Here is a 27,240-nt window from a genome sequence, read left to right on the forward strand (position 1 = left end):
AAACACAAAAAAAACCCCAGTGGATGTGAGAGAGCTGACAGACACAAGGATGCTGGAAGAGAGATGATAGCTGAGAGTGCACTGGTAAACAGGAATATGAGGAGAATTTGTCAGTAGATACCAATCTTTGTATGGAATCCATGTTTACTAGTGATCAACTTTCATGAATTCACCATGCTGGGATTAGCTTCTGGGCAGGATGGTCAGTGCACTAAGGGACATATGTTATACAGTGTATTTGCAAGACTTGACGGTAGAAAAATTGCTGTCCACAGTGTTGTAAGTGCTGCACGGGTGTTTTATTTTTGTCTAAATTTCTTATGATTATATGCAGAGAGAATAACTTACTGTCAGCATGTTATTTTGGTACATGATAATAATAATGTTTCACAGTCAGAACAAAATGTTTAGCCTGTGGCAAGCAATTATCAGTCTGCAATCACTGAAGGGCAACACTGTCAAGTTGCAGTGAAAGGAAATGATTGAGAAAAAGAAGAAGAAGAAAAAAAAAAAGAATCTAAAACCTGAGTGTCTCCTTGTGACTTTCCATGCTGAGTCCCTGGATGCAGGTATGGCTGCTGTGAGGTGCTTTCTTTGGGAAGGATGCCCTTTGGCGACAGGTGTTAGTTACCTTGGTGATACAAGGCAGCTCCAATTAATAGTCAGGTTTGCACCTTACAGGTGTTCATATCTGAGTTGAATTTGCTTTTGTATGGAGCTTTCAGTACTGCTTGTTATCAGAAATTATTTTCGTGGAAAAAAGAAATCTTGATAGTTACATATAATTTTATCTAACAATTTTTTCCTCTAGTTTTTTTTTCCACTTATTTTCTTTCTCTTTCAGTATCATTCAAATGGAAATATTGGGTGTAGTACAATGCAGTCATCATAAGGGAACAAAGTATAGTGAATGCAAAATGATTTAGGAGAAATGTAAATCACACATATTAATACAAGAAAATTAAACTTCAATCCAGCCTCAACTTTGTTGCAGTAATGGACATGACAGTCTGAAAGCCAAACGTACAGAGTGTATAACACTAATCATAATAAGATTTGTAGTGTTGTTTGGTTTTAGAGCTCTGTGTAAATTTTCCCTTCAAGTACAAGTGAGCACTACAAGATGATTACTAGTAAAATAAGCAAAAAAAAAGAAAAAAAGAAAAAAAATGAAGAAGATAAAAAACTACAGCTGTAACAGGAATTGTCACTTTCATACTGTAACATCACTGTTCCTAATAGCATAACATACTAGGAAACAATCAGTGTATTGCATTGCATGCTAAAATCATACAACAACCTGGAGAAAACAAGTACAGGAGACTGTCGTAATAAGCAGAGCTCAATTGAATGTGGCTCTATCATATACATAGCTTTACCATTGCATATTTATGAGGAAGTCTTACTGTACATGTACATGTAGATGTATTCCAAAGGGAAAGGCGACAGATTATGGGATGATAATATCTTGCTACAGACAATTAACACCGTTATACTGTACATGTGTGGCTAAGCAAAGGTGACAGATTGTGGGATGATAATTTTTTGTTTACGTGAGTGTTTAGCTAGGTTTGTGGACTGTGTACAAACTACTGTAGTATAGTAAGCTGCTGTTTGTAGATGTTTTGTACAGGTCTGTGTTTGTATAAAGTTAAGTAAAGGTACACACCAAAGGCATACATGATTTGTAGGTTCAGCTTGAGTCTCTGAGCAGTCCATAATATCTACACTCACAGTGAGATATACATCAGTGCATGATATTATCTGAAGCGCTTCAAATCAGTGGTGTGTGTCGCTAGCTTTCCATTCAGATCCACAATACTGCTGTCATCAGAGGATACCAGGTACTCACTATCGCTTCCTCACAGAATCTTCCTGGTCCCATGGTTTGATGGACTGGTACACTTCTGCAGCTTTCATCACTACTGTAGCAGCTCAAGTTTATGATGCTGTAATTCTGTTTGATGGATTCCCTTGTTCTGACAATATCTATTCAACTGAGGGATAGTCATTTGTCTGTAAATTGCATTATGGGTTGGTGGGGCTGATGAAATATTTGGTAATTGTCAGTATTCAAAGTTGAAATGAAGTGTTTTGTGTGCAGTAAAGTCACATTTACACCTATACACAGAGTGTGATAGACATTTATACTCGTACTTGAGACTCGACTCACATGCAACTGATATTGGACGTGAGTGGGTCCCAAAGTTGGCCTGAATCTTTAAACATCCTGATTTTAGGCTGTACAAAGTTGATCTGGAGAAATCATTTACATGACAATGAAATCTGTCAGCGTATACCTAAGGAAACATAAACCCATGCTGTGTGCATACACATTTCGGAGCCAAAAAACCAATCAGAGAAACTGACAGTTCAGTGTTTTAAGATAGCACAAGAAAGTCAACTTTTCTTTTCTGATTGTGGTATTGTTTATGGTATGAGTTTGAACAAGATAATAAATAGAATTTATGATGGTGTGTGCTTTTGAATATTTTAGTGGTGCTTACCGGTAATTAGAACGACTGGGAAGTGTCCAATACAGTATTCATGATCTCCACAGTAAGGATTTGTAGCAGGTTCAGTGACTCTGGCAGAATTCATTCATACTGTATAGAATAATTCATATCACTTGCTGATTCACATTATGTTGGATGTGACAGATATAATGATGAAGTGATACAGAAAACTGTCACCAGTTTGGGAAAGATATCACTTTAAAAAAATGACAACAGTCAGTATGTTTGAGAAAGTTCCCAGTATTCAACAAAAGCTATACCAAGTCAAATGTAAAGATTGGAAGAAGCTGGATTTTTTATCTTTTTTTTTTTTTTGTACCGTACTACAGAGATTTCATTCATCTGTAAGCGTGATGTGAAGAAGCAATTTTTTATCATAATTGCTTTCTTCATCTTTGTTGTAATTGAAATAAAAGTGCGAGATCCATTGCTTCATTAACTGAATTGCTTATATTGAGTGTAGTTATGGCTTTTTTCTAGCAAGAGTTAAAGGGGACCTCCGCATGATTTTCAAATTTTTTTCATTTGAACAACTATGAATTAGTTGTACTGAGGACAGAGTTTCAGAATTTATGATAATTGGGATGAAGAATAAGAATATTTTTGAAATTTATAACAAACTGCAATGAACAAGGATGATGACATGGCAGGGTCACCATAAGAATGCATGAGTTGGGGCTCAAGGAAGCAGAACAAAAGAAGAAGGCATGCATAGATTATACACAGGTGAAATCGCAAACAAGCGGAATTGTAATGAAATTACACTGCTACATTTCTGAAATATGTGAGCCTCTATGTCATCATCCTTGTTCAGTGTAATTTGTTTAAGGTTTTTCAAAGCATTCTTTCTCTGCTCAAGAACCACAATAAATTCCACAAGTCTATACATGGAGCTTTTGATTTATGTCCTACAAGATGTGAAATCATGAAAATCGTCTGGAATTCCCCTTTAAATGATTATTAAAGAAGAGTATTAGGATTGACCAAATATTCAACAAGCTGACGAGAATGTGTGTGTATTTGTAATGTTTATTCCAAAACTGACAGTCCCTCATGGACCCATTGTGATGAGTGTTGGTGGTTTGTACTGGCCGTTTTTATGTGATATCAGGATCAGTATTACTGATATAACATGATTTTTGGTAGTGAAATGAAGCAAATTTGATATTTTGTCACACATTTTGTGACTCATTGAACTCGAAATAGTTTTTAATAGTCAAAGTGTCATGGCTAATCAGAGTTTTCTGAACATATTATTCAAGCCTTGTGTTTGTACTGACTGCTGTGCACAAAGTGAAATCCAATCTCACCGTGGAGGGATATTCCCTTTGTTTTCACTGATAAGCCTGTATGTCTACACATGACCATTAAAGAGCTCAGCTCCCCCTGCTATCAGGCTTAGATGTGAAATCCCCCGATCTCTCTTGCTCGCTCTAGGTCATGTGACACACTCAGAAGTGTGTGTGGGTGGCATTTCTATTGTAGAGTTGCCATAGCCAGTGCTCTATAGTGTTGAGTGTTTGTATGACAGTGTTACACTCATACTGGTTAGTTGTTTGATGGATATTCTAGAATTTTCTCCAGGTGGCCCAGGTACATGTATAATGATTTGATAAATTGTTTTTTTTTTTTTTGTTTTGTTCACAGTGACTGCTTAGTGTAAATTCTCTATGCTGTCACCTAGATGGTTTGAATACCAGGTATATCACATTCCATCATTTCTCTTGTGGTACTTCAGTAAAGGAAGCAAGACTGAGATAATACATTGTACAACCACAAGCATGATCTTTGCCCTATAGTCCCATTGTCACTTGTTTATATTCAATTAATTGCTGAGCTTTTGTTATTTTCTTTATGACAGAATTCCCAGGTAACCTAAATGATTAATAAGCTTTAAATCAATTACCGTATTCATTCAGTTGAGTAGGTAGTGTCAGACAATTATAGTACTTGTTCCCAGTGGCCTAGTGATGTAGTAGTCATATTGATGATAACCAATATCTATTTCTTCTTGTTCTGGTTCCATATAGGACCCATGTGGTATCATCTGTGCTGTAATGACCTATCTCCTGATTGGCTATGGCCAATTTGCCGTCAATGTGGTGCTCTTACTGCCGGCTGGCATCCGGCCGTACACAATCATCCATGGACTTCTCTTCAACCTTTTTGCTGTCTTCGCCTCAATCTCACATGCAAGGTCAATGCTGACAGATCCAGTGAGTACAGCTGTACATGTGGTAGTATAGCTTTTATCTTCATTTGCTTTGAAAAAAATGTTAAATGAATACACATGAAGGGTCTTATACATTGCACAATGACTGAAATCATGACAATGTTGTACTAGTCATCATGCTTATTTTTTTCACTGCTACTAAGGATGATATCACATTTTTTGCCAGTCTTACATACCCATAGAAATGGACTTGAAATGATGGTTCATTGTCTCCAGCAGGATGTGGTTATTCATTTTCTTCAAGTCAACTAAATCTGGAATATATTATACTGTGTAACATGAACCACTCACTGGGATGATGAATTGACAGCTCTCTGGCAACAGAATGTGTATTTCGAAGCCTTAATATACATTCTTCATGCTCACATCACCTCAGATGAGAGTCCCCCTGTCTTTGCTGATTCTAGATTCCCTCTTTACACACTTTTCAACCTACATCTACAGTTTAAGATTCAAGCAAGGCACACTGATCTATACAACCACTCAATTTCTCAATTTGTGAAAAGAATGAAGATGAAGGAAACTGTATTGCCTTATAAGAAATAGAAGTAAATATTACATGAATTTGCTTTACATTGCTGTGTGTAGTTTTTTTTTTTGGAAAGTTTTTATATCCTTTGTTATAACTACAGGTAACTCTTATCTAAGATATGGCATAATGAGACAAAACATTTTTGGCTATTGAGTTTGGTCCTGAATCTTAACCGTTATAATAAATCTATATACCAGGGATAAGAAATGTAATCCTGTCTGAGTTGCTTCCTACCATGACAAAAATTTATAGAAAAAACAAACAAACAAACAAACATATTAAGTTCTTTGTACTGATTGATGTTTCTAAAGTAGTATGATAGTCTGCAGATTTTTGCATGTATACAGTTTTGTGAACTATTCCCAGTCCTGTTCATTGCTATGAAGAATGTGTTGATTTTGCATCAGACATCGGAACACTGATTAAAAAATCTCATGTAATAATTGAGATTACATAGGAACATTTAGAAAATGTTGCACAGTTTTATAGTTCCCAAACATTCCATGCAGAATGAGAGCAAAATGAAAATACGTAATGGTAGGAGACCTCTGGCTTATCGATGCTGAAGCAAGCTGAACATGCACTTTGTACATATTACCAACTCTCTCACCACATGAAGGTACTGTGTCAATATCATGATATCTGGCCAGGGACTCATAATCTCAATATAATTCTCTTCAAATAGTCATTATTTGGCATTCTAATTGACATTTATTACTAAAGCATGAGATGTATATACTGAGGGTCTTTCATCATTATATGCAATGATGGCCACTGCACTTCTACTCAGAAACAGCTACTACAACAAACTGCAGGGAATTATAAGCTTGATGGAAAAAGTGGTTCTTTTGTTCTTTTTGATTCCTAATTATGATACAAGGAATAAAAAATCTCTGTTGTGATCTTATATGTGTCCTTTGTACTATCATGCTCATGGAATTTAATTCTCAAAAATTAAAATGAAATGTGGATATGAAAGAAAGGGGTACTGTCTGCAAACTTTTAAGTTAAATTCAGCCATTTCTGACAAGGGGAACAAGCAGCTTGAAGCATCTTAAGTTTTAAAGTTTCATGTTTCCATATTTTGTCTGCATGTAATTCTTTCTTCTTGTTTATATCATTATGAAATTTAAAGTAAATGTGAAATGTGAATCACATATACACTGTAAGTGTCAGTTTTGATGAACAAATGTTGCTAAACATGTTTGTTTTTACGCACTACAAGTAGCATGCAAAATGACTTGTGATATATAACGAAAACAAAAAGAAAGATAACATACCTCTGCCTTAGTGCATGTTGTGTGCATGTGAAGTTTATAGTCCCATCTCACCAAGACCAGTCTGAATGCATTTTGAAAAATTATGTTTTACATGTCCCTAATTTTAGAAATATTAGATCTTGTTCGAACAATTTCTGGTGCAGTACATTCAAGGTCTGGAGCAAATGAACTGTGATTACTGTAATTACCCTAGTGCACTGCCATGAAGTTAAAGCCTACCTATAATTCCTTGAATGTTGGAACTGTGCCCTTGTCATTCCTTGAATTGAATTTCCAAATCATAATTTCTGATTAGAAGAAGAAATATTCTAATTTCTAGAGTTCATAATCTATGAGAGGGATAGAGGTTATACACTGGGTAATAGAATGTAATGCAAAGGGTGCATACAATTTATAGATGTTGGTGTTTAAAGTACACTCTCGTTGTGGGTATACACACATAGTGCACCAGTTCAGGTAGATTTACATACATGCATGCATAACATTGTGCACTGTGACATCTATTAGTGGGGTGGCACATTGTCGGAATGCTTGGCCTTGAACACCAGTAGCAGGTTTGTTTCTCATCTGAAATTTTGTTTTGTCTATCTAGCCTTTGCCAGCAGATAAGGCACCATGTTGTGTCTTTACAATGCAGGCATGTCTGGTCTTCATGTTATTATGATCTAATAATGTCTGTACTCTTACTGTAGGCAGACTGAGTGTGTCAGACAGGACCATTTGGTCAATCACTCAATGAGAATGAGATGGCCTTTATACTAAAGTCATACATGAGAAGCCATGTTGGCATGGCTACTTTCTGAAATCTCATTATCCCACTCTTTTAGATTGGTGATGCCAAGAATAATAAACATCTACAAGTAGAAATACAGCCTTATCTTTTTTTTTTGTCTTCAAGAGAGAACTGTAACAATTGATTCACAATTTTGGTGTTCTTGTGAATTTAAGCAAAGTGAAGAATAAAAAATTGGTTATACATGTACTTACACTGTTACAGTTACATTTACACTGATAAGTACTTGTACTTGAGGATAGACTTCATCAATTATCGTTATTTATATTTTGTTCCCTTGTGGACCAGTTGTCTTCATCGAGTATCTTATAATTACATCACTTGCCATACTGATCATTTATTATGCCCACTGCATATCAAATAGTGAAGGAAGTTTGAAGTAATTCAGCAAAGTGCGTACACCATTTTTGTTTTAAAAATGGAAATTATGTGAATGTCCTTTGTACAATATGTCATGTGATGAGCCCCTTTGTTTGTCATGTCAGAGGCTGCAGTGCACTATTCAGAACTCACTTATGATTCCACCATATACTGTATGAAGTATTTATTTGGCAGTACAATGTCTCACCAGCACAACGTCTAGGGAGTAGACTACACTTGGCTCATATGTCTCTCTACCGTCTCTCTTTTATTGCTCATCAGTTTCTCTGTTGTTAGGTGTCTAGAGGTATGGTTAATAAAGCAACTATGGTTTGCCGTCAAAAGAGTCAAGCCTGCAAACTTGGTCCATCAAGATTTGATTGTGTCCATGGCCAACTGATGAGATATAGAGATTCCAGGCAAGCACACAGATACATAACAGTCAACTTCACACCCCTGAAACCTCTCTAATCTATCATGAAAGTTTCAACAGATGTTAATCATTGGTTTAAAAAAGGATGATGTTGTCTATAAAATTGATTCAGTGTTGACCTCACAGTATTCATTTCTTTCCAGGAAATGTGGAACTGTCTCATTTTATGACCTTTACAGCACTTGCAGGTTGAAGCAATGTAATGAATTTATTGTGGAAAGAACACATAGCAATTTTATGTTCATTATATTCTGCTTGATCTCTCATGGATCTGATGTCTATGAACCCATATCATGGGATAGTCTAGGACCCCGTTTACAGTGCGAGGCTCGGCCGCGGCCGAGCCGCGGCTGAGCCGCGGCCGAGCCCAGCCCCGCTTCAGTGTAAACGCGCAAAAGGCCAAATGCGAGGCCAAAATTGGCCTCGCATTTGGCCTCGCTCTGGAGGCCTGCCTCCTCTTGGTGTAAACGCAAACTGGGCCAAATGCGCGGCCAATTGCGCGGCCAATTTTAGTCTGGCTTCCAAACTCTCTGCCTGTATCTTTCGCTATTCAGGATATTAACCCCCTCAACGTTGAAAACTAGTATAGTTCAAGGTGGTTTTGTCCTGCAAAGGATTTTTTCCTTCGGCAAAGGCCTTTGCCCGAACGGCGACTTCGTCGCCACGGAATTCATTTGGCAAAGGGTCTGAAAACCAGACAATACCAAATTGCGTTTGTTTACAAGCAGAGCGCCACTACGACAAAATATTGAAAGGTTTGAATCAAAAGCGCGGCCGAGCCCAGCAGTGTAAACGGACAAAATTGCGAGGCTCGGCCGCGCAATTGAGGCCGGACTCGGCCGCGGCTCGGCCGCGGCCGAGCCCGGCCCCGCACTGTAAACGGGGTCATATATTGAGGTATAGTCTGTAATGAAGACATTCGATGCCCTGTGTGATACGGTGACATGACATTTGCTCAGACTGCAACAATTGCTCCGGTCTTATTTTCTCCAAGGACATAGGGTTAGGGTTGGGGTTGTGATGGGTTTTAGGACTAGGGTTAGGGTTATGTTTGTGGTAGAATTGATGTTTGGCTTTATGCAGTTATTTCATGTAAGCAATTGTCGCAGTCCTGAGCAAATGCCATGGAACTGTATGATACCTAGTCTGCAATAGTAAAACCTTTCCAGAATTTAAAGAAGAATTGATTATCGGTATTACAAAGGAATAACACATTGACAAAAATATGAAAATTTCTGTTAACTCTAGGCCCATTTACACTTGCTTGGAAAAATCATAATTGTCCCCGCCGAACGAGTTCGAGCAGGGGACTATGAAACAGGCTCCGTACGTGTGTGTGTCCATGTGTCCGTCCGTCTGTGCGTCCGTGTGTGATCAAAATGTTCAATTTGCTACTTCTCTGTCATTTATGAGCCAATTTTGATTCTGTTTGCTTTATATGATAGCACTACATGGGAGCTTTGAAACTGTTACACAGAATTTCAGTTGTAACCTTTGACCTTGACCTTTGACCTATATTGTACATTTTGCTTCAAAATGCTACTCCTTCGCCATTTCTAACCCGATTTCGATTCCGTTTGCTTTATGTGGTGGCACTAGGTGAGGGCTTCAAATCTTCTACACAGAATTTTGACCTTTGACTTCTTTGACCTTTGACCTTGATTTTTGACCTATATTGTACATTGGCTACAAAATGCTACTCCTTCGCCATTTCTGACCCAATTTCACTTCCGTTTGCTTTATGTGATGGCACTAGGTGAGGGCTTCAAAACTTATACACAGAATTTTGACCCTTGACTTCTTTGACCTTTGACCTTGATTTTGACCTATATTGTACATTGGCTACAAAATGCTACTCCTTTGCCATTTCTAACCCGATTTCGATTCCGTTTTCTTTATGTGATGGCACTAGGTGAGGGCTTCAAAACTTCTACACAGAATTTTGACCTTTGACTTCTTTGACCTTTGACCTTGATTTTTGACCTGCATTGTACATTTTGCTACAAAATGCTACTCCTTTGCCATTTCTGACCCAATTTCACTTCCGTTTGCTTTATGTGATGGCACTAGGTGAGGGCTTCAAAACTTATACACAGAATTTTGACCTTTGACTTCTTTGACCTTTGACCTTGATTTTTGACCTATATTGTACATTGGCTACAAAATGCTACTCCTTCGCCTTTTCTAACCCGATTTTGATTCCGTTTGCTTTTTGTGATGGCACTAGGTGAGGGCTTCAAAACTTCTACACAGAATTTTGACCTTTGACTTCTTTGACCTTTGACCTTGATTTTTTACCGATATTGTACATTTTGCTACTAAATGCTACTTCCGGCGGGGACATATTTTACGCACCGCGTAATTTCTACTTTTCCTTGTTTTTCTAAAATGGCGACATTTGGGTGCAAGTTGCTAAGCAACTACACCCAAACGCCCTCGAAACATCTCCAGAAAAATCGCCAGCCGGAGTGCGATTTTTTGGAACATCGCGATGTTTGAGGCGAAGTTTAGCGAGTGTAAACCCAAGCTGCAGAAATATCGTGATTTTTCATCACGTGACTTTCGGTATCGGATTGCACCGGGCGTTTACGCGCGCTCCCGATACCTCTGTGGAACATGTAGAGAGTATGTCGGCCGCTGGCCAGAGTACAGGGTACATGCTGTACAGGTAAACGGCTCGTGGTCTCTCACCTCCCTGATGAAGTAAACTATATTGTATATATGAAAACTACATGTACACTGTAGTAACAAACCTGAAGTTCTCCAACCACGTATCATCACCCCATAATGACTTAACAAAATAGTGTTCTCCCAGAAATGCGTTGATTTTGGGAGTGCCCATACTGCTCTCGGTTTACGACGTTGACTTTGTGGAATACAGGAGCACGTAACAAATGTCGGTAAAACAATGGTGAGTTCTTGCTGTCGCCTGATGAAATACCAGTCCTAACTTCAAGTCCTACTTCTCACTTTCGTCATATCGGCGAAATTTCAAGATCCTCCTAAATGCTACTTTCATCAACTTTCCCATACTAAGCTGAAGTTTTCCGCACCTGCTACTTATGTGATCTAATATAGCAAGGTATATTGTTTTACCTGAAGTTTACACTCGAGAAGAAACACAAATTTATATGTGCATTGGACTGATAAAAAGCCCTGGCTCAACGTTCTAACCTGCTAGCTAGCTGTGAGCAAAATACACTGCACTGCAGTGATTACGAATAGCCCCCGCTTCCACTCGTGTACCGTGTTGAATCGAGGTAAATTACACATACATGCGCACTACCGACCAAAAAATCACGATGTTTCGTGAAGCTCAAACTTTCAAATGCGCAAGTGTAACGATGGAACCAAAATATCGTGATTTTAAAAATTGTGCTGTTAGTAGGTGTAAATGTGGTTTTTGTGCTGAAGTCAAGGACAAAGGATTCAAAACACCAACATATATGTCCATATACTGTGCCTTGCATAGTGGAAGCTTCTTTCTGTGGTCAAAAAAGAAAAACATAAGCCAGAACCCTTTATCTGTTTTATATGAACTATGCATATTACAGACAGCAAAATGACAAAGCCTGTAGATTTTAGAAGCATCTAGGAAGCTAATTAGAGTTGTAAGAGTTTATGTACATACGTGTATGTACACTGTACATCATTTCTCTCAGAATGGAGACATATACAGTGCATTCAGTGGTAAGAAGTGGTGTGTTGTTAGGAATCACTGGCAGTGGTAGGCGTGGTACAGCTCTAACGAGAAATGGGATTAGCCTGTAATGGCATGAAATTAACTACTTTTAATGGAATTCCAATTAGCATCCATTCCCGTGTGCACAGAAGGCTTTATCACGTGTGCCTACATGTATGACTAGATTGTCAAAGTTTGTCCAAAAGAAGGTTGATGGCCCTGGATGTGGTCTCATGTGTGTCGTTGTCCACAGACATGGATTTCAATCTAATTAAACCATGAGGATTTCACAAGTTTACAGGCTTGGGCTGCCTACTGATTATGCCATGTTTATTACTGTTCAGCATTTCAATCAGATAGTTGCTGTAATATGTTGTTCTTCATCTCAATTGATGATCATTATAATACGATCCAAAAATGGAGTTAAGTGCACTTTCCATACTGTATGTGATAATACTGCATGCACAGATTGTGTGTGTGTGGGATGTCCTTTTATTTTTGAATTGTACTGTAAAACAAGTAATGTTCACATGCATTTTAATTTTGTGAATTTCGCGAGAGCCAAGATTCGTGAAATTAAAATGCACATGATAGTTCTTGTCTATACTATACGTAAGATAATAGCTTATATGGCAGAATGTTAATTTTAATCAATAGCTAAAGAGTAATCTTCAACTGTAAGTTTCACTGAAGGATGTTGCAAATTGCAGAAATGATTAATGGCAGTTTTGATATCAAGATATAATTCTGTGTGTAAATCACACAAATGGGGAGAGGGTTAAATGTGATATGCTGCGATGATTTTTATTAATATTGATACAATGAGCTTTATAAGGTAGAAGTCTTAGATTTTTCAATTTAGAACCATTTTCTGGGACCTATGTGCAAGACTCAGCAGTGTACATTTACTTTAAAAAATTCATGTACAGTTGTAACAATAACTTATTCTACATCTAGAACACATGAACCATTTCACTGAAATGTGGAATTTGACCTGATAAGATTTACAATTTGTTGATAACAGTATACATGTGTTCCCTTGATACTATAAGCTCTGGGTCCTTTCATTTAGTACGTCTTGAACCCATTGGGAAATGTGTGTTGAGGCAAAATCAGCCCGTCCTCTATGGGTTAAATGGGGCAACAGATTCTAGGTGTAAAACTGAATGACTAACATTCAGTTTCTTCATCTTTTGATGATGATGCTATGGCATCATCTATCAGCTGGTTGTTCAGATTCAGTGATTACTACCAGGCTGAATGTAGAGTCTGAAAAGTTTTAAAGGTCACTTGTGAGAAAACTGAAATGTTCATAACCTGAAGACCTTGATAGCCAATTAGGTTTGGTTATATGTGTGGAACATTAACCTTTCCCATAGTAGCCCTATGTAGCTTTTGGGATGGGTGAAAATGAAAGTTGGAAGGGGTTAGTTTTCATGTACGTAGGCCCTACTACTATGAAAGTCACATATTTTCTGTTAAGCAGTGAGCCAGTAAAGTGTCTATTATTTGACAGAAATCATCCACACTTATTATACTCTCCCTCTGGAGTCTAAACATGTTCAAATATTAACAAATGCTATTTTTATCAATACCCGAAGTCATCATTTTCTAGTGATTATTAGTCCATCCATGTCCTTGCTCTAGTCTCGCACAAATTTTGCTAGCTGTTACCAACAAAAATATAATAAATGCATGATTTGACACATATCCAGCAGTCGAAGTAGAAACATAATGTTGAGTGTGTTACCCTGTGATACTAGCCGTCCATTCTTGCAAGACTCAGGGCTATGATATAATAACTTGCAGACTGGTGAATATTCCTTGCTATCCCTTACTTGGTCTCATCTGTTTACAAGCTCTATGTCACTTTTTTTTTTCTCCAAAGACCAGATAGTAGAGAGTGTTGATAACACAAGCCCCACTCTCTCTTATTGATTTGTGAATGTAGGGTGAAGGGAGAAGACACTGTACGTGTGAAGAAGAAGAAGAAGAAGAAGAAGAAAGAAAAAAAAAACAAAACTACAATGTATGTGAGATGCAAGATCTCATCTTGCCATTCTTGTTTTGTAAGCGTCATATTCACCGCTGGTTTCCATCAAGCAGCTTGTGTGGATCAACAACAGTCTTCACTTTCACTGTCAACAGACCAAGGAGGTAGAAGGGAGAGTCCACCTCCCTGAAGAGACTGGGGCAATCTCTACCACTGTGTGTGGTGTCCCAGCTTCTACTGCTGTCTTTATCTAATGGTTAATCTTCAAGGAAGAAAGATATAACAGGATGCTCGAATTGCCAGAATCTGAGACATCAGGCCGGATACCTGGTTTACATCATTTTGTGGCAGGTGTGTGTGTGTGTGTGTGTGTGTGTGTGTGTTTTAACTTTATATTGTGAATGAAAACCAAAGGATACGTCACTGGCAAATTGTTCTTACTTTGTGACAAATATAGTGAGACACTTGAAATAAAATGGAAATTTGATATATTGAATAAGTTATTGGATGGACACCAACGGATATAGGATAACTAAAGAAAGGTAATGATGTTTATTGCATATTTCTGTACACAGGAAGAACAATGCAAAAACAAAACAAAAGAAAAGAAAGCAGTGCTGTAAAGACAGATCAAATGAAGAAAATACTGTATTATGTACCATTTAATCAAGCCAAATGTTATCTAAAAATCAATTGTTCTGATAACTGTGGAGGAATGATGAACTTTAGGATTTCAAAGGCTTGAGAAAGCAAATAACATGGCAGGAAGATAACATTCCCTTTGTGAAAGGTTGTGAAACTTTATGCATACAATGTGCAGTATCTTTTAATAGTTTGAATGATGATAGCTATGACTAATGGTAGAGATTAAAATACCCACAAAGTCACCCAGTATTTGTTGACATCAACTCTGACATTGTAAATGTTGAGTTACAAACCAAAACAAAAATACTCCAATAAATGAGTTCAGTTTGACTGTGTTGAATCCTCCCATATCATAGAGGGCACAACCTGAGCATGAGTATTCCAACCAACACTCTCCTGTCGACAAGATCTAATTTGTCTAGTGATGGCGCCAGGGGAGCCAAGCGTGCTAAATGTGCAGAAAATTGGTGCAAAGGGGATTACATCTCATGTATCATGGCTAGGTGGGTGGGGTGGGGGTGGGGGGGGGGGAGGGGGTCAAAGATAGATATGGAGAAAAGCAAACTGTTCTAATAGTTCAGAGTAGAAATAAAAGTACATGGATTTGTAAAGGGAAAATGAATAATTCAAGGAAATGACAGAGTGTGCAAAATACTGGAGAAATTTTTCTAGAGTATGGGATTGAGAAGATAGATGAAATATGATGTCTAGTCAAGAGAATGATCATGGAAACATTTTAATGGAAAGACATGGACTATTGATGTGCAATAGACATTTTATGATACACCATTATATTACACAGGACAATCAGGAGAGGACATTGAGTATAGGAAACAGGGGAATCAGAGTTTATTTATTGTGGAAGCTATGGGAGATCAGTTTGTTTGATCGACAATAATAAAAGAATGCATGTCATAAAAATGAAATTGCAACCTTTAGATCTGCTCTGATGATAGTCAAGTCTGATTATCACAGTGACATTACCAGGGAAGAACATTGCTTTGGGGCGACTTCAGCATGTGCTGTTAGGATGACTTAAAAACAAAACAACTACATCATACCCAGCATTTTGCAGTTTGAAAGCTTTGTCCTCAATATGGAAGCCACAACATCCATAGCAAATCAGTGGCATGAGAACACTATATTGTGTTCCTAGGAAACCAGAGCCAAGATTATTTGCTAACCCGTTGAGGATGGGTTGATTTTGCTACAACACGCATTTCCCATAGACACTTGTGTGAGTATACTTGAGACTCTTCCTCAACGGGTTAACAAAATTCTTCTTGCATGTATGTGTGTGTGATTGCTCTTGAGAGCAAGATCCTGTCTTTCAAGCAGCTGATACTGGATATGATTATTTCTATCCAGCAAACTCTGAAATAATTTTTTTGCAGATTTTATGATAAAAAATATGGTTGACCTGCTCTGAATTCATTAATCAGCCACACTGGAGTAAATCTTTTGGAAACCTGGCGAGGACTGCAAAGTACTTGCAGGTCCTTTGCAGTTTGTGTGGCAATAAGTTATGGGAGCAGATAAATTTTTTGTCCTTCTAAAGTTGCATTAAAGCTTTCTCTGTTTTCATGTACAAGTGTCCCTGAGCTCATTTAATGAAGCCATTAATTCAGCTAAGATGGACACAGAGCATGGTGTCGTGGAAGGCAAGGGCAGACCCTGGGGGAGATACTGACACCTAAGGAGTATTGGTTCCAAATCAGTGAATCTTCCCAACCTATGGGACATTGACCCATTCTAGTGAGTAGCCCTTTTAGGATCGTTAAGTGGATTTGATGATAAAAGGAGAGGTTCAGGGGGAGTGAGGCTGTTACCACGGTGAGTAAGGTGTGATACTTGTTTCTTGTAGATGGGAAAGAGAGAGAGAGAGAGAGAGAGAGAGAGAGAGAGAGGATGATGTACATGTAGGAGTTGAGGAGTTGAGTTGATGTGACCTGCTCCCAGTATAGATGGTGCCACACCAGACTGAAAGTAGTAGATAATGGTGCTGGAGTCATGTGTCTGGTAGAAATGAAGTGTGCTTAGCATGTAATTAGCATCTACACATGTAGGCATGTATGCAGGGAGGCACAGGCCTCGTGGTATCTGAAAGTTTCACATTTCAAGACATTTATTGTACTTTGGGAACAAATGGGAGAGCGGTAAGATATCAAACTCATAATTTCAAGAAACATAAACCTTTTAGTTTTTAAGCCATATTACCTTAAATGCAGATTTTTTAATGTAATTTTTTTTTCCAACTGTAATGTCTCCATTTTTATCAAGGCAATGCGGGAATGGATCACATACTGACTGGTAGAGATTAATAAACCCAGTCATGTTATGAAATTATGCAAGTGTTCTTAGTAAAATCTCTACCACAGTTGGACATGATAGATTAAATGATTGTATTGCAACTGTACACATAATCCTCCAACCGATCTATGGTGCTCGCTTCATGCCTGCTGGTAAAAAAAAAAATATATATATATATATCCTTGGCCTGCTAGAGTGTAATTCTATTTCATCTAGCGGCAGAATTCATTGAGATCAAAGCAAATGTGGAATACTTTCAACATGCCATTATACTGATTACTGACATTTTGTTTTTATAGATTAGGAAAATCAATGTGATAAAGTTGAGAATGATCTGTTATTAATTGAACAGATATAAATGCAATATTAATAAAAATCCTCTGATTGCCATCTTATTGGCTGTTAGGGTTCTGTATTGATGGGAACCTTTTGCCATTTAGGATGCCTGCTACCAAGTGAGTCAGGAGAGTAGGTCTGTGCATTAATTATTCAATCATTCCATAGATTAGACTGCATGAATTTACAGTCTGAATGATGTGAATAAGGCATAAGGAAATGGGTTTTGATAATGATGCACTTAATTATCTGCCCAAATATACTCCAAAATGGAAGTGGCTCTCCTGTTTCTAAAAAGAATTTTTTTTTCTTTCAATATTCTTAGAAGTATTACATGTACATTGCTTTTTGCTTGTATATTTGATAGAATTGCAAAACTATGTATGATGTCAGTCATTAATGATATCTAATGTTATCCCGTTTCATGTGATATCATGTTTCACAAAGCTGGTATAGGCTTTTGTGTAATGACTGTCTTTAATATTGAAGGCAAAGACTCTCTGAGACATTGTACCATGTAATTGAAGCAAGTCCTGGGATGGTTTGTGTGATGGAAGACTACATTTAGCTATACAAGAAAAACAGAGACTGAGATGCACAGAGAGAAGTGACCTATTTTCCCTTCATTTATTACCATAGCATCTATTAGTTCACTGGAATATTTGCTTGAATTGCTTCATGGCAGCAAAAGTTGAGAAAAACTTTGTGTGGATTGGTCAGCAGTGTGGAAATTCAGCACTGAATATTAGATTTATGTCTCACCTCAACCCCAAATCCAAATCTTCCCTCCAGATGTTTATAGCAAGCCATTACTGTGCCCAGGTCTCTGTACTATAGTTATTTGCTGCATTGATGAGAGTCTTTTTCTTCTTTTTGTTGTGTTGTGTTGTTGTTGTTGTAGGATAAAGGCAGTGTAAACTCTCTGACCAGCTGCTTGTAAACACCTTGTCAACAATGTTATAATTATCTTGCTCATCTTGGATATACCATGACCATTTTATCATTATCAATCTCTCTTAGCGAAGGCATCTTCAGAAAGGATCTGTGATTCTTTTTGTTGACCCTGATGTATGTAGACCTAGTTGAAAAATCAATAAGTGTTACCAATAAAGCATATTTGTTTACCAAAGCAATTATTTGTCTCATCTTAATGAACAATATTTCTTTGAAACAGGTAGTAAAAACCTCCTCTCAAAATTGGATGTTTGAGTGAATGTTTGAGGAAAATCAGACAATCCATTCAGAAATTATGATTCTTTGAAGTTTTCATTGCTGTGATTGCTGGATGAGAAGACTACTACAGTTTTTGATGTCACATGTGCAGAATGATGAATAAAATATAAAGAGAGTTCCACAAAATTTAAATTTTATGAAAAATTCACTTTCCCTTCACTTGTTACTGACATATGTCAAGGGTAATATTATTTCCCCTGCTTATGTGATGCAAGAGGCAACTTAGGTGTTCTCTTATTATGTGAGAGAAAGTGAGGGTATGTGTAATTGTCTTTATATATTCTTTATACCATTCTACACATGTGACATCACAAACTGTAGTAGTTTTCTCATCCAGAGATAGCAGCACTGAAACTTCAATAATTTGAAAATTTTGAACAGATTGTCAGATTTTCCTCCAACTTTTACTGATGTGTTGTACTTATATTCACTGCATTCATTCAATAACCACACATATTAAGGTGAACTTGTCCATTAAACTTGGAAAACTGTTTTATTGCAAAACTGTGCCACATGGTCACTGCAAGTAATCTACTGTCTCCATCTATTTCTGATTGGATAGCTTTGGTGTCAGGTTGTCGGGCCAGATTTCTGTTACTAATAGCAGCTGAGTGAAATTTCTTGTTTCCATTTGCTGCTTTATCAAAGTGAATATACACAAGTTGATTATGATTCACTTTCCAGGCAATGAATATGCTGTAACCCAATATGAGAGGCACATGGCGGTATGCTTGGTGAAGGAGCTATTGTGTAAATTGTCTGTCTTCAGGCCGGGCTATTCAATTGACTTCTGTACAGTGATTGGAGCTGTGGGAACTGGGTGATGTGATTTATGGTAATACATGCAGACAAGGGTTCCTTCAGGTACTGAGTGGCATGGATGCTAATTTAGGTAGGCAGGGGCCCAGGCTGGCAATATGTTAAGTACTCCAATTTAGATGATCTATTAACAGCACATTATGCAAAGGAAATTGGTATGGACAAAACAGAGCTGCCAACTAGTACTGATTTTCAGTAATTTCTACTGAAATTGGAGAAGAATACTGAAGATTACAACCAAATTACTGTTTTTAGAAATCAGTGTCTGTGATATGTTCTATTACACTGGTAAGGAATACTGATTTTCACTAAAAAAGGTGGAAATTACTGATTTTCACTAAAAAAGATAGAAATTACTGATTTTCAACCATCAGAGTACTGAAAGGCTTTTACAAAAATTGGCAGCTCTGACAAAATGCTAATTTTCTTGCTGTGTACTGGAATGAGACAGGTCAAGTAATATCATAGTTTAAATCACGCACAGAAACAGGAGTCTAAGTTCCCTAGCAAATCCAAAAGTGACTTCTTCACAGGAATTTATACGCTCAATGGATTTCAGGGTTAATCAAAAGAAAAGGATGCCACTAATATGCACTGGCAGACTACAAGCACTAATTGATTGGAAAATGACCAAGAAAAAAAAATCTTATTATGAACCATATGCCGGAGGCAAATGTATACAAGCACAGACTTTCTAATCTGCAGAGACTTAATGGTGAGTTGTCCATTTGATTGTGATAACACTTCATCTATCATTTTTCACTTTCAATGGTCTTTTAGCGATTCATTTTGTAGCAAACGCGGCTGTGAAAGGTATTTGGTCATGATGATGTATGACTGTTGTGAATAATGCAGTCTTGAATATGAGGGACAGGTGGTGTGTGGGAGTGATGAATGGAGTGTGTTGGAATCAGCGGTAGATGTGAATATATCAATGAGATGACATTTTCAATGACACAAACAAACCAAGGACCATGATGTACTCACTTTGGTTGTAAGATATGATAAGCTTTTCAGTCAGTCTTTGTCTAGTGTAGGGTTACATTTGAGAACACGTAATTAAGCTAGTGAGGATGTAGAGGACTTGTAGGCGCTCACAAGCATTCTTCAGTGTTTCTTTATGAGTTTTACTATATCAGGGTATGCCAATATTACATTTAGCCATAAGATTACCTCTACGCTAATTATTTACATTCCATATCAATAAACCAAATCACACACAATACACAGACATGCACCAAAATAGAGAGAGAGAGAGAGAGAGAGAGAGAGAGGGAGAGAGAGAAACAGATTTTTATTGTATGTGAGAAAGTATAAAAGATTCAAACATTGGGGTATATTTTGATACCCCTACTACTGTATGAGCTGAAATTTTCGCGTACAGATATTTTCGCGAATTGCTACTTAGAGGACATTTTCGCCTGTTGTTAATTTCGCGGTTACGAGGGTCTAACTGAACTTAGTTAATCGCGCGTTGTTATTTTCGCGTGTTGTTATTTTCGCGGTTCGAAGGCAATTCGCGAAATTCGCGAAAATAAAACCACCGCGAAAATTTCAGCTCGTACAGTATTTCAAGTTATTTCAAGCAATGAAAGGTCTTCATGACAACAGAGCATCTGAATATTGAGTATTAGTGAGTGTTGCCATTACTGAAGTATTGATGCACTGACTATCATGCGACTGCTACATGATTGCATCACAGTGAGATCGATCACATGGAATCTCATCTTCCTATATTGCATAACCACAATGGCTACAGTAGGTCATGTCATCACTGGCCATTAAATGATGATTTTTTTTTCCCCTCATAGACTGGCAAGAAATATAGTGAAATCCAATGTACATAAACAACAGGAGCAGGATATTTCCATGTCTGTAAAGGGATACAAAATTCTACCACTAGTCAAGAAAGTTGTTTGATTCTTTGTTGCATTCTATGTGCAGGACAGGCGCGGTGGAGCACCCCAATTATCTCGCAGAAATCCATCGGCAGCCGAGCCTCATTTGCATAAAGTAAACAACATGTACTCGCGTAGTTGAGAAAAAGTAAACAACTTCTCAAGCTAATAACAATTTAAGGAAACCTATTTTCGGATTAAAATTGAGTTAGTTTGAATTTGAAAACACGTCCGAATATGTACATAAAACATGTTAAAGGATTTGACAATGATAAAATGTGAAATTTTAGTGAAAACCTGGCGAGCAAAATTACCAAAAATATGCCTCCAAAATCATCCTAAAATTCACGAAGTGTGATTGCGGAACCAAAGCGCCATTCGAACAAAGTACACCGAAATTTATTTATCTGCTTGCATTTTAAAGTTCATACCGTAATATTCCCGGCCATGGTTGTGTCGGAAAAAAACAGAAGGTGATGTCAAAAATAACACGAACGCAAAGCGTACAGGTCGGTCCCATGTATATATAATCGCGTCACTGTAGCGTTGCATGTCACAGCACACAAACGCATTGCTGCATGCAGCGTGCGCGGCAGCAGCTCAGCAGTCACCGCCGTGAGACACTCAGCAAAATTGACTGCGTCACATGCAAACCAACAATGAGCACGAAATCCTGAATCTCACGTACCATGCATGCCCAATATTACGGGAAAAGAAATGACGTCATTTTCAATTGTTTTTGACTACAATTTTCTATTCCAAACCCTGTAGAAACAAGTTGATTTTTTAAAAAGTACAGGTGGAACCAAGCGAAAACTTTCACCATATATGGTACGAGGCCTGATGAACTTATGTTGCCAATTTCGAACGCATTGGAGCCTGGCCATAGTCCAGTCGGAAAAAAACAGAGAGCATGTTTTGCGAGAGGTGATTTTCGAAACGCTTTAATATCTCAAGGTCTAGTGCAGCAAATTTCATAATTTTTTCATCAGAAGGAAGGTTTTTAAAAACTTAGATAGTGTGGGAAGTTTGAGTTTACTAGCGGCACGCATAGCGGCACAAGGAGAAGGTAAAGATTTGACTTTTTCATGCACACTGTTTCGGGCAGCCGTGGATGCCCGTTGGAAATTCAAATAGAACGGGGCGATAATGAGATGCAAATTGGGGTGCTCCACCGCGCCTGAGGAGAACATTGTTCCAGATATGGTCAGTACAATTTGTTGTACAATTAAAAAACAGTATATTTTCAGAGATATTAATTAATTTGCTATGTTATCAAACAACTGATGTAAATTATCATATCATCAAATGGTATTTTGCGGGAGACTTTTTCCATTTCCAGAACCACCCTGATGGGATTAATTTGTTATGTATTTCCTTATCTTTACATTACCTTAACTTTACTCTTCACAGAAGTGCTGCAAGATAAATAATGTCAATAAGAATCCTTGGCTGCCTTGAAAACAGCAGCAACAGCAACTTCAACAACATCAACAACATCCGCAACAGCAACAAAGTCGGCCATATTAGCACAGCTAAAATTTGTAAGAGTTAAGTCGATAATGGTTTTATTGGCAGAAAACAGAATCCATACATTTGCAAGGTTTGTTGTTGTGCAGTGACAGTGTGAAAATTAGTTGTTTGTGCTGAAAACCCCCAGGAAATGTAATACTCATTCACTTTAGATTGTGGGGGTTTATGTTTGTGTGTATTTATGTGTACTAGTGTACTGTGTATACCACATATATTTTGTGCATCTGGCTTGTCAACTGAAATGTAATGAGGTGAATTAACTGACATGAAAGATTAATATGTCTGTTCCTTTTAATGGATAAATTTGTACTCTCGTATGTCATGTTTGCTTAAAGCATCTGCATCTTCAGAACACAAAGCATAAATTGACATTTGAATGCATGCACCAGTATAACTAGGATAATCTTCTTGTACCTTATATCAAGATGTTCTTCTAGTTTAAGGAGCTATACTTTGTTTGTCTTCCTAGAACTTGCTGCAATGGTGGAAAATGTTTCCCCTAGCCAGCAGCCTAATTAGTTTGTGCCATGCTAGTCAGGGATTGTAGTAGATCAGATACAGGCTAATCAATCAGACAGAGAATACAGCTTCCTGTTTGAGGAGACGTCAGGAAAGCAAGATTCTCAGATTTAGAGAAGAAAGTATACAGCATATCAATGAAGCGGAGGAGGAAAATAAACAAGTCTTTTATCTTATCCCATATGGAGTCTAGTTGACTGAATGGAATACACACTGGGAAACTTTGCAGAGCTGTAAAGATGAATGCTTTGTATTATATTTGCATTGTTTAAAAAGTCCTGTAGGCATGTATTGTAAATATCTCACTTTTGCGAGTCATGTTCTAGCTTAGATGATGGATGTTTTCATGACTTTACATCCAGCAATTATGGTCATGGTACAAACTTTTACTGCTTTTGTTGAGAAAAAAAAGAAGAAACAATCTGTGCATTTGAAGTATTACAGAACCTGTTTGACATCTTTCACTTGTTCAGTGAAAAACTCTAATATTGCTGATATCAAAATTAACATTCAAACATCTCTATAAAAGCTATTAAATGTTGCTTACAAGTGTCTGTGCAGGATTGATACTATAAACCGAGTTTGGATTCAAACTTATCACTGTATAAATATAAATATCCCTTATTGCGTGTAATTAGCACAGTTTGTTTTCAGCATTAAAAGTTCATATGTGGGTAAATAATGTATATAGATGTGTACTATCTTTCTTCAGGAAATCAAAGATTGTAGGTGAACTTGGGTCTCATGAGATGATGATACTAGGGTAATTGGCTTGTTGGCACACATTGCATCAAGTCAAGGATGAAAAGAGCAAACCGTTGCTTTCGTTATGGGGGGAAAAAGTGTTGCGATGACAAGAACTGTGTTGATGTTGGAGACCTAGGTTTGTTCCCCCAGCCTGAATGTCAAATGTTCTGCCATCCAGTTTCCATACTGTATACTGGTCGGTTAAGTTAGTTTATTCTTCACATCTTGTTTTTACATATAGTCTGAATTAAGACTAGTGTAGCCAGCAGGATAAAGTCAATTAATGGATATATTTGGGCGTCTCCAGAGGAAAGACCGAATGGAGAGAGCAAAAAACCTCACACACACTTGTTAAGTACTCAATATCAAGTTCATCTGAAGTGATGCGATATTGATGAGGTATCCACTTGAGGGGCTTTGAGGCAAAAGCAGATTCCCCGAGGGCAGGGAAAGGGTTTTGGGATGGAGAAAAAAAGAGGTGAATTCCATCACTCACCCTGTTCACTGCTGAGAGCATTTTGTTGTACCGCAATGGCACTCGTGCAGAAGTGAAGTGTGACAATGATACTTGGTGTCCAAACAAGGAGATCACTTAGTGTTGATTGTTTTGTTATCGACCAGCAGAATTTCACCATGCTGTCATTTCCCTTGTGTCAATGTCAGGTCTATCGATGTGCAGGAGATTGGAATTAGAGACGTTAAAGCAGCTTAGCTGTGTGCAGTGAAGGAGATATCTCTTGTGCATTATTTCTCCCTGAACAATTTGAACAGATTTTAGATCGCAATGGGACTTGATGAAAATGCACCGATCACACTTTTCAGTCACTGCATGTAGCAGATCATGCGATTAGTTAAATTTGTAGGTCAAGTTTTACTGTGAGTAGAGAGTACTGGGCCAGAATTTGGAACTCAAACTGTGCTCTGTGGAGATAGGAAAAACCATCAATGTGTTGTGAAGAGAACTTAGAGTGGGAGAAAAAAAAAAAAGATATATTTATTGAGAGATGTGTTGATGTACATTGTGTAGTTATCACCAGAACAAATGGCAGTCTTGTTCTATTGGAGTACAATTTCTATTTGTGTGTGTTTTTTTGTTTCTGTTTGTTCTGAAAGAAAAGTGTAATTTTGATATTTTGAAATGCCCAGAGGATTACTTTAAGATATGTTTGACTTGTGACTCACCCCTTATTCTCCGTAAAAAAAAAACAAAAAAACACACAGCTGACATTCCTTTTGTTCCACAGAAAAGTGGATGATTCAAGTACTTCATACATTTTTGATGGAGAGACACAGAGTACTTCTGATGAAATCTGCACACTCTGTGAATGCTCTTACTGCCCTCACAAACTTTTGTAGAACTTCATTTTTCAAATGCTCATCTTGGGAAATTCTGATTTATTTTTGTTTCATGAGATGATACAAACACTGCTGTGGGGATTTCTGTTGTTTCTGTCTTTGAAATATTTACTGTTTGTTTCATGAGATGATACAAACACTGCTGTGGGGATTTCTGTTGTTTCTGTCTTTGAAATATTTACTGTAAAAAGCCAGTCTTATTCTTGGTATGGCTTAACTTGGTTCTCAGCCAGCCGCAGGCAAAAAGGCTTGATTTGAGTTGGTATCATGGGAGAAGGGTGATATGGGATTACTTGAACTGAATGATGTGACCATTTGGAGGAGAGTGAGAATCCTTCACAGAAAGTTTGTTTGTGAAAAGTCCATGAAATATTGATGGAATGCAATAAATACAAGATGGCCGACTTCCTCCTCACCTCTCAGAGTTCTCTTGAGACTCCAAGGTTAGCTAGCTCATCAGTAGGACTCGAGACTGGTAGACAATCTTCCTTCGTACCTTCCTCAGGTCTCTTGAGACTCCAAGGTTAGCTAGCTCATCAGTAGACAGGAGACTGATAGACCCTTTTTTTTTCCTTCTACACCACTCTCCTCTCACTTAGAGATGAGTCTACCATATTGTGATGGGTTTGAGCGAATCATCATCTTTTTTATCATTAAGGGCGCATTGCCCTTAATCGACGCAGATATTAAAGCATTGATTATTCAGTGTTTTAGTAGTAGCCATGATTTGGAGAAAAAAAAAATAAGGGCATACACCCTCCCCCCTCAAAAAAAAAAAAAAAAAATGGACACAAAAATCCATTAATTTGCTTATCATGATTGTTACTTATTATACAAATAGATGACTGTGCCTCATCCATCTGTTTAGTGTAAAGCTCTTAATCTCTGCATGTGTTTCAAACTGTAGTTTGATCTTGGGCTCAAGGTTTTATCAGTGTGTTTTTTAGAGCGGATAGAGAGAGTAGAGAGCCATGAATCAATTTTTACTGGCAGCTCACTTGATCACTGGCAATAGACACAGTAAACATGTTGTCATGCGTACTTGTAACAAATAGTTTGTGCACTTAGCAAGCATTCGCACACTTAGCAAGATATAGCTTGCTGTTCATACAATAATAACAAGTGGCCTGTGTTCAGGCACTTGGCAAACATTTGTACACATGGCAAGAGATGACTAGCCATGCATAAGTGATGGTTTCATCTTTGACAATCCAAAAAGAAAGACTTGCAAATGTCAGAAATATGATTAAAACAATGGATTTCGGGCAAAGTTTGTCACTGATTTATAAAACAATGATGTACGTGTCTTTTCATGCATCAGAAGGAATAGTGTGCATGTGGTAACTATGGAATTTAGCCTAACCCTCGCCTCGTGAGTGAAGCATTCCTTGTAGTTACCTTATGCACACAATAAGCTACTGACGCATAAACCTGTGCATCATTTGTATTTATAATACCAACCTTTTGTGCTAAGATGTAATTCTCCACATGTGTATACTTTCAAATAACACCTCACATGTTGCAGAACATTGCATTTTACACATTAAAGGGTGTGTACAGTTCTCGTTGAGGTGAGGATTTAGCTTTTAACCTTTTGCGAGATATTCAGAAACCATTCTACAGTATGAGATGTCAAAGAGCATGCAATTCTAAGGTGTATCAAAAGTTTATTTGATGAAAATCGGTTTTGAAATGGCTGAAATATAAAAAAAACAAGGTGAAACAAAGAGATCCTAATAAAAGATGTGGCCTGTTGCCTTTTATTATCATCACTTTTTTGGATATCTCAGCCATTTGAAAACCAGTTTTTGTCAAATAAATGTTGAATCCTTCTTAAAATTACATGCTCTTTCATATTTCATAAGAGGTTTCTCATTATCTCACAGGAATGTTCAAAACATGAATCCCCACCTCAACCAGTACTGTACAGTCCCTTTAAATGTTACCAAAACTTGACCTCCTGTGGATGTAAACTATGTTTCTGCGCACAAAATTAGCTGCTGCTGTGTGTCAAGTGAACTC

General features: G+C 37.6%; 1 protein-coding gene across 1 annotated transcript in view; it reads left to right on the forward strand.

Annotated features, from left to right (window-relative positions):
• LOC140232672 (palmitoyltransferase ZDHHC3-like) overlaps window positions 1-27,240 on the forward strand; it is a 66,356-nt gene that overhangs the window by 13,839 nt on the left and 25,277 nt on the right. The window contains exon 3 of the mRNA XM_072312778.1: window positions 4,547-4,732. Within this exon, the coding sequence (XP_072168879.1) occupies window positions 4,547-4,732 (186 nt within the window). The remainder of the gene's footprint in view (window positions 1-4,546; window positions 4,733-27,240) is intronic.

The sequence above is a fragment of the Diadema setosum genome, chromosome 9, assembly GCF_964275005.1.
Source record: "Diadema setosum chromosome 9, eeDiaSeto1, whole genome shotgun sequence".
In the NCBI taxonomy this organism is placed as follows: Eukaryota; Metazoa; Echinodermata; class Echinoidea; order Diadematoida; family Diadematidae; genus Diadema; species Diadema setosum.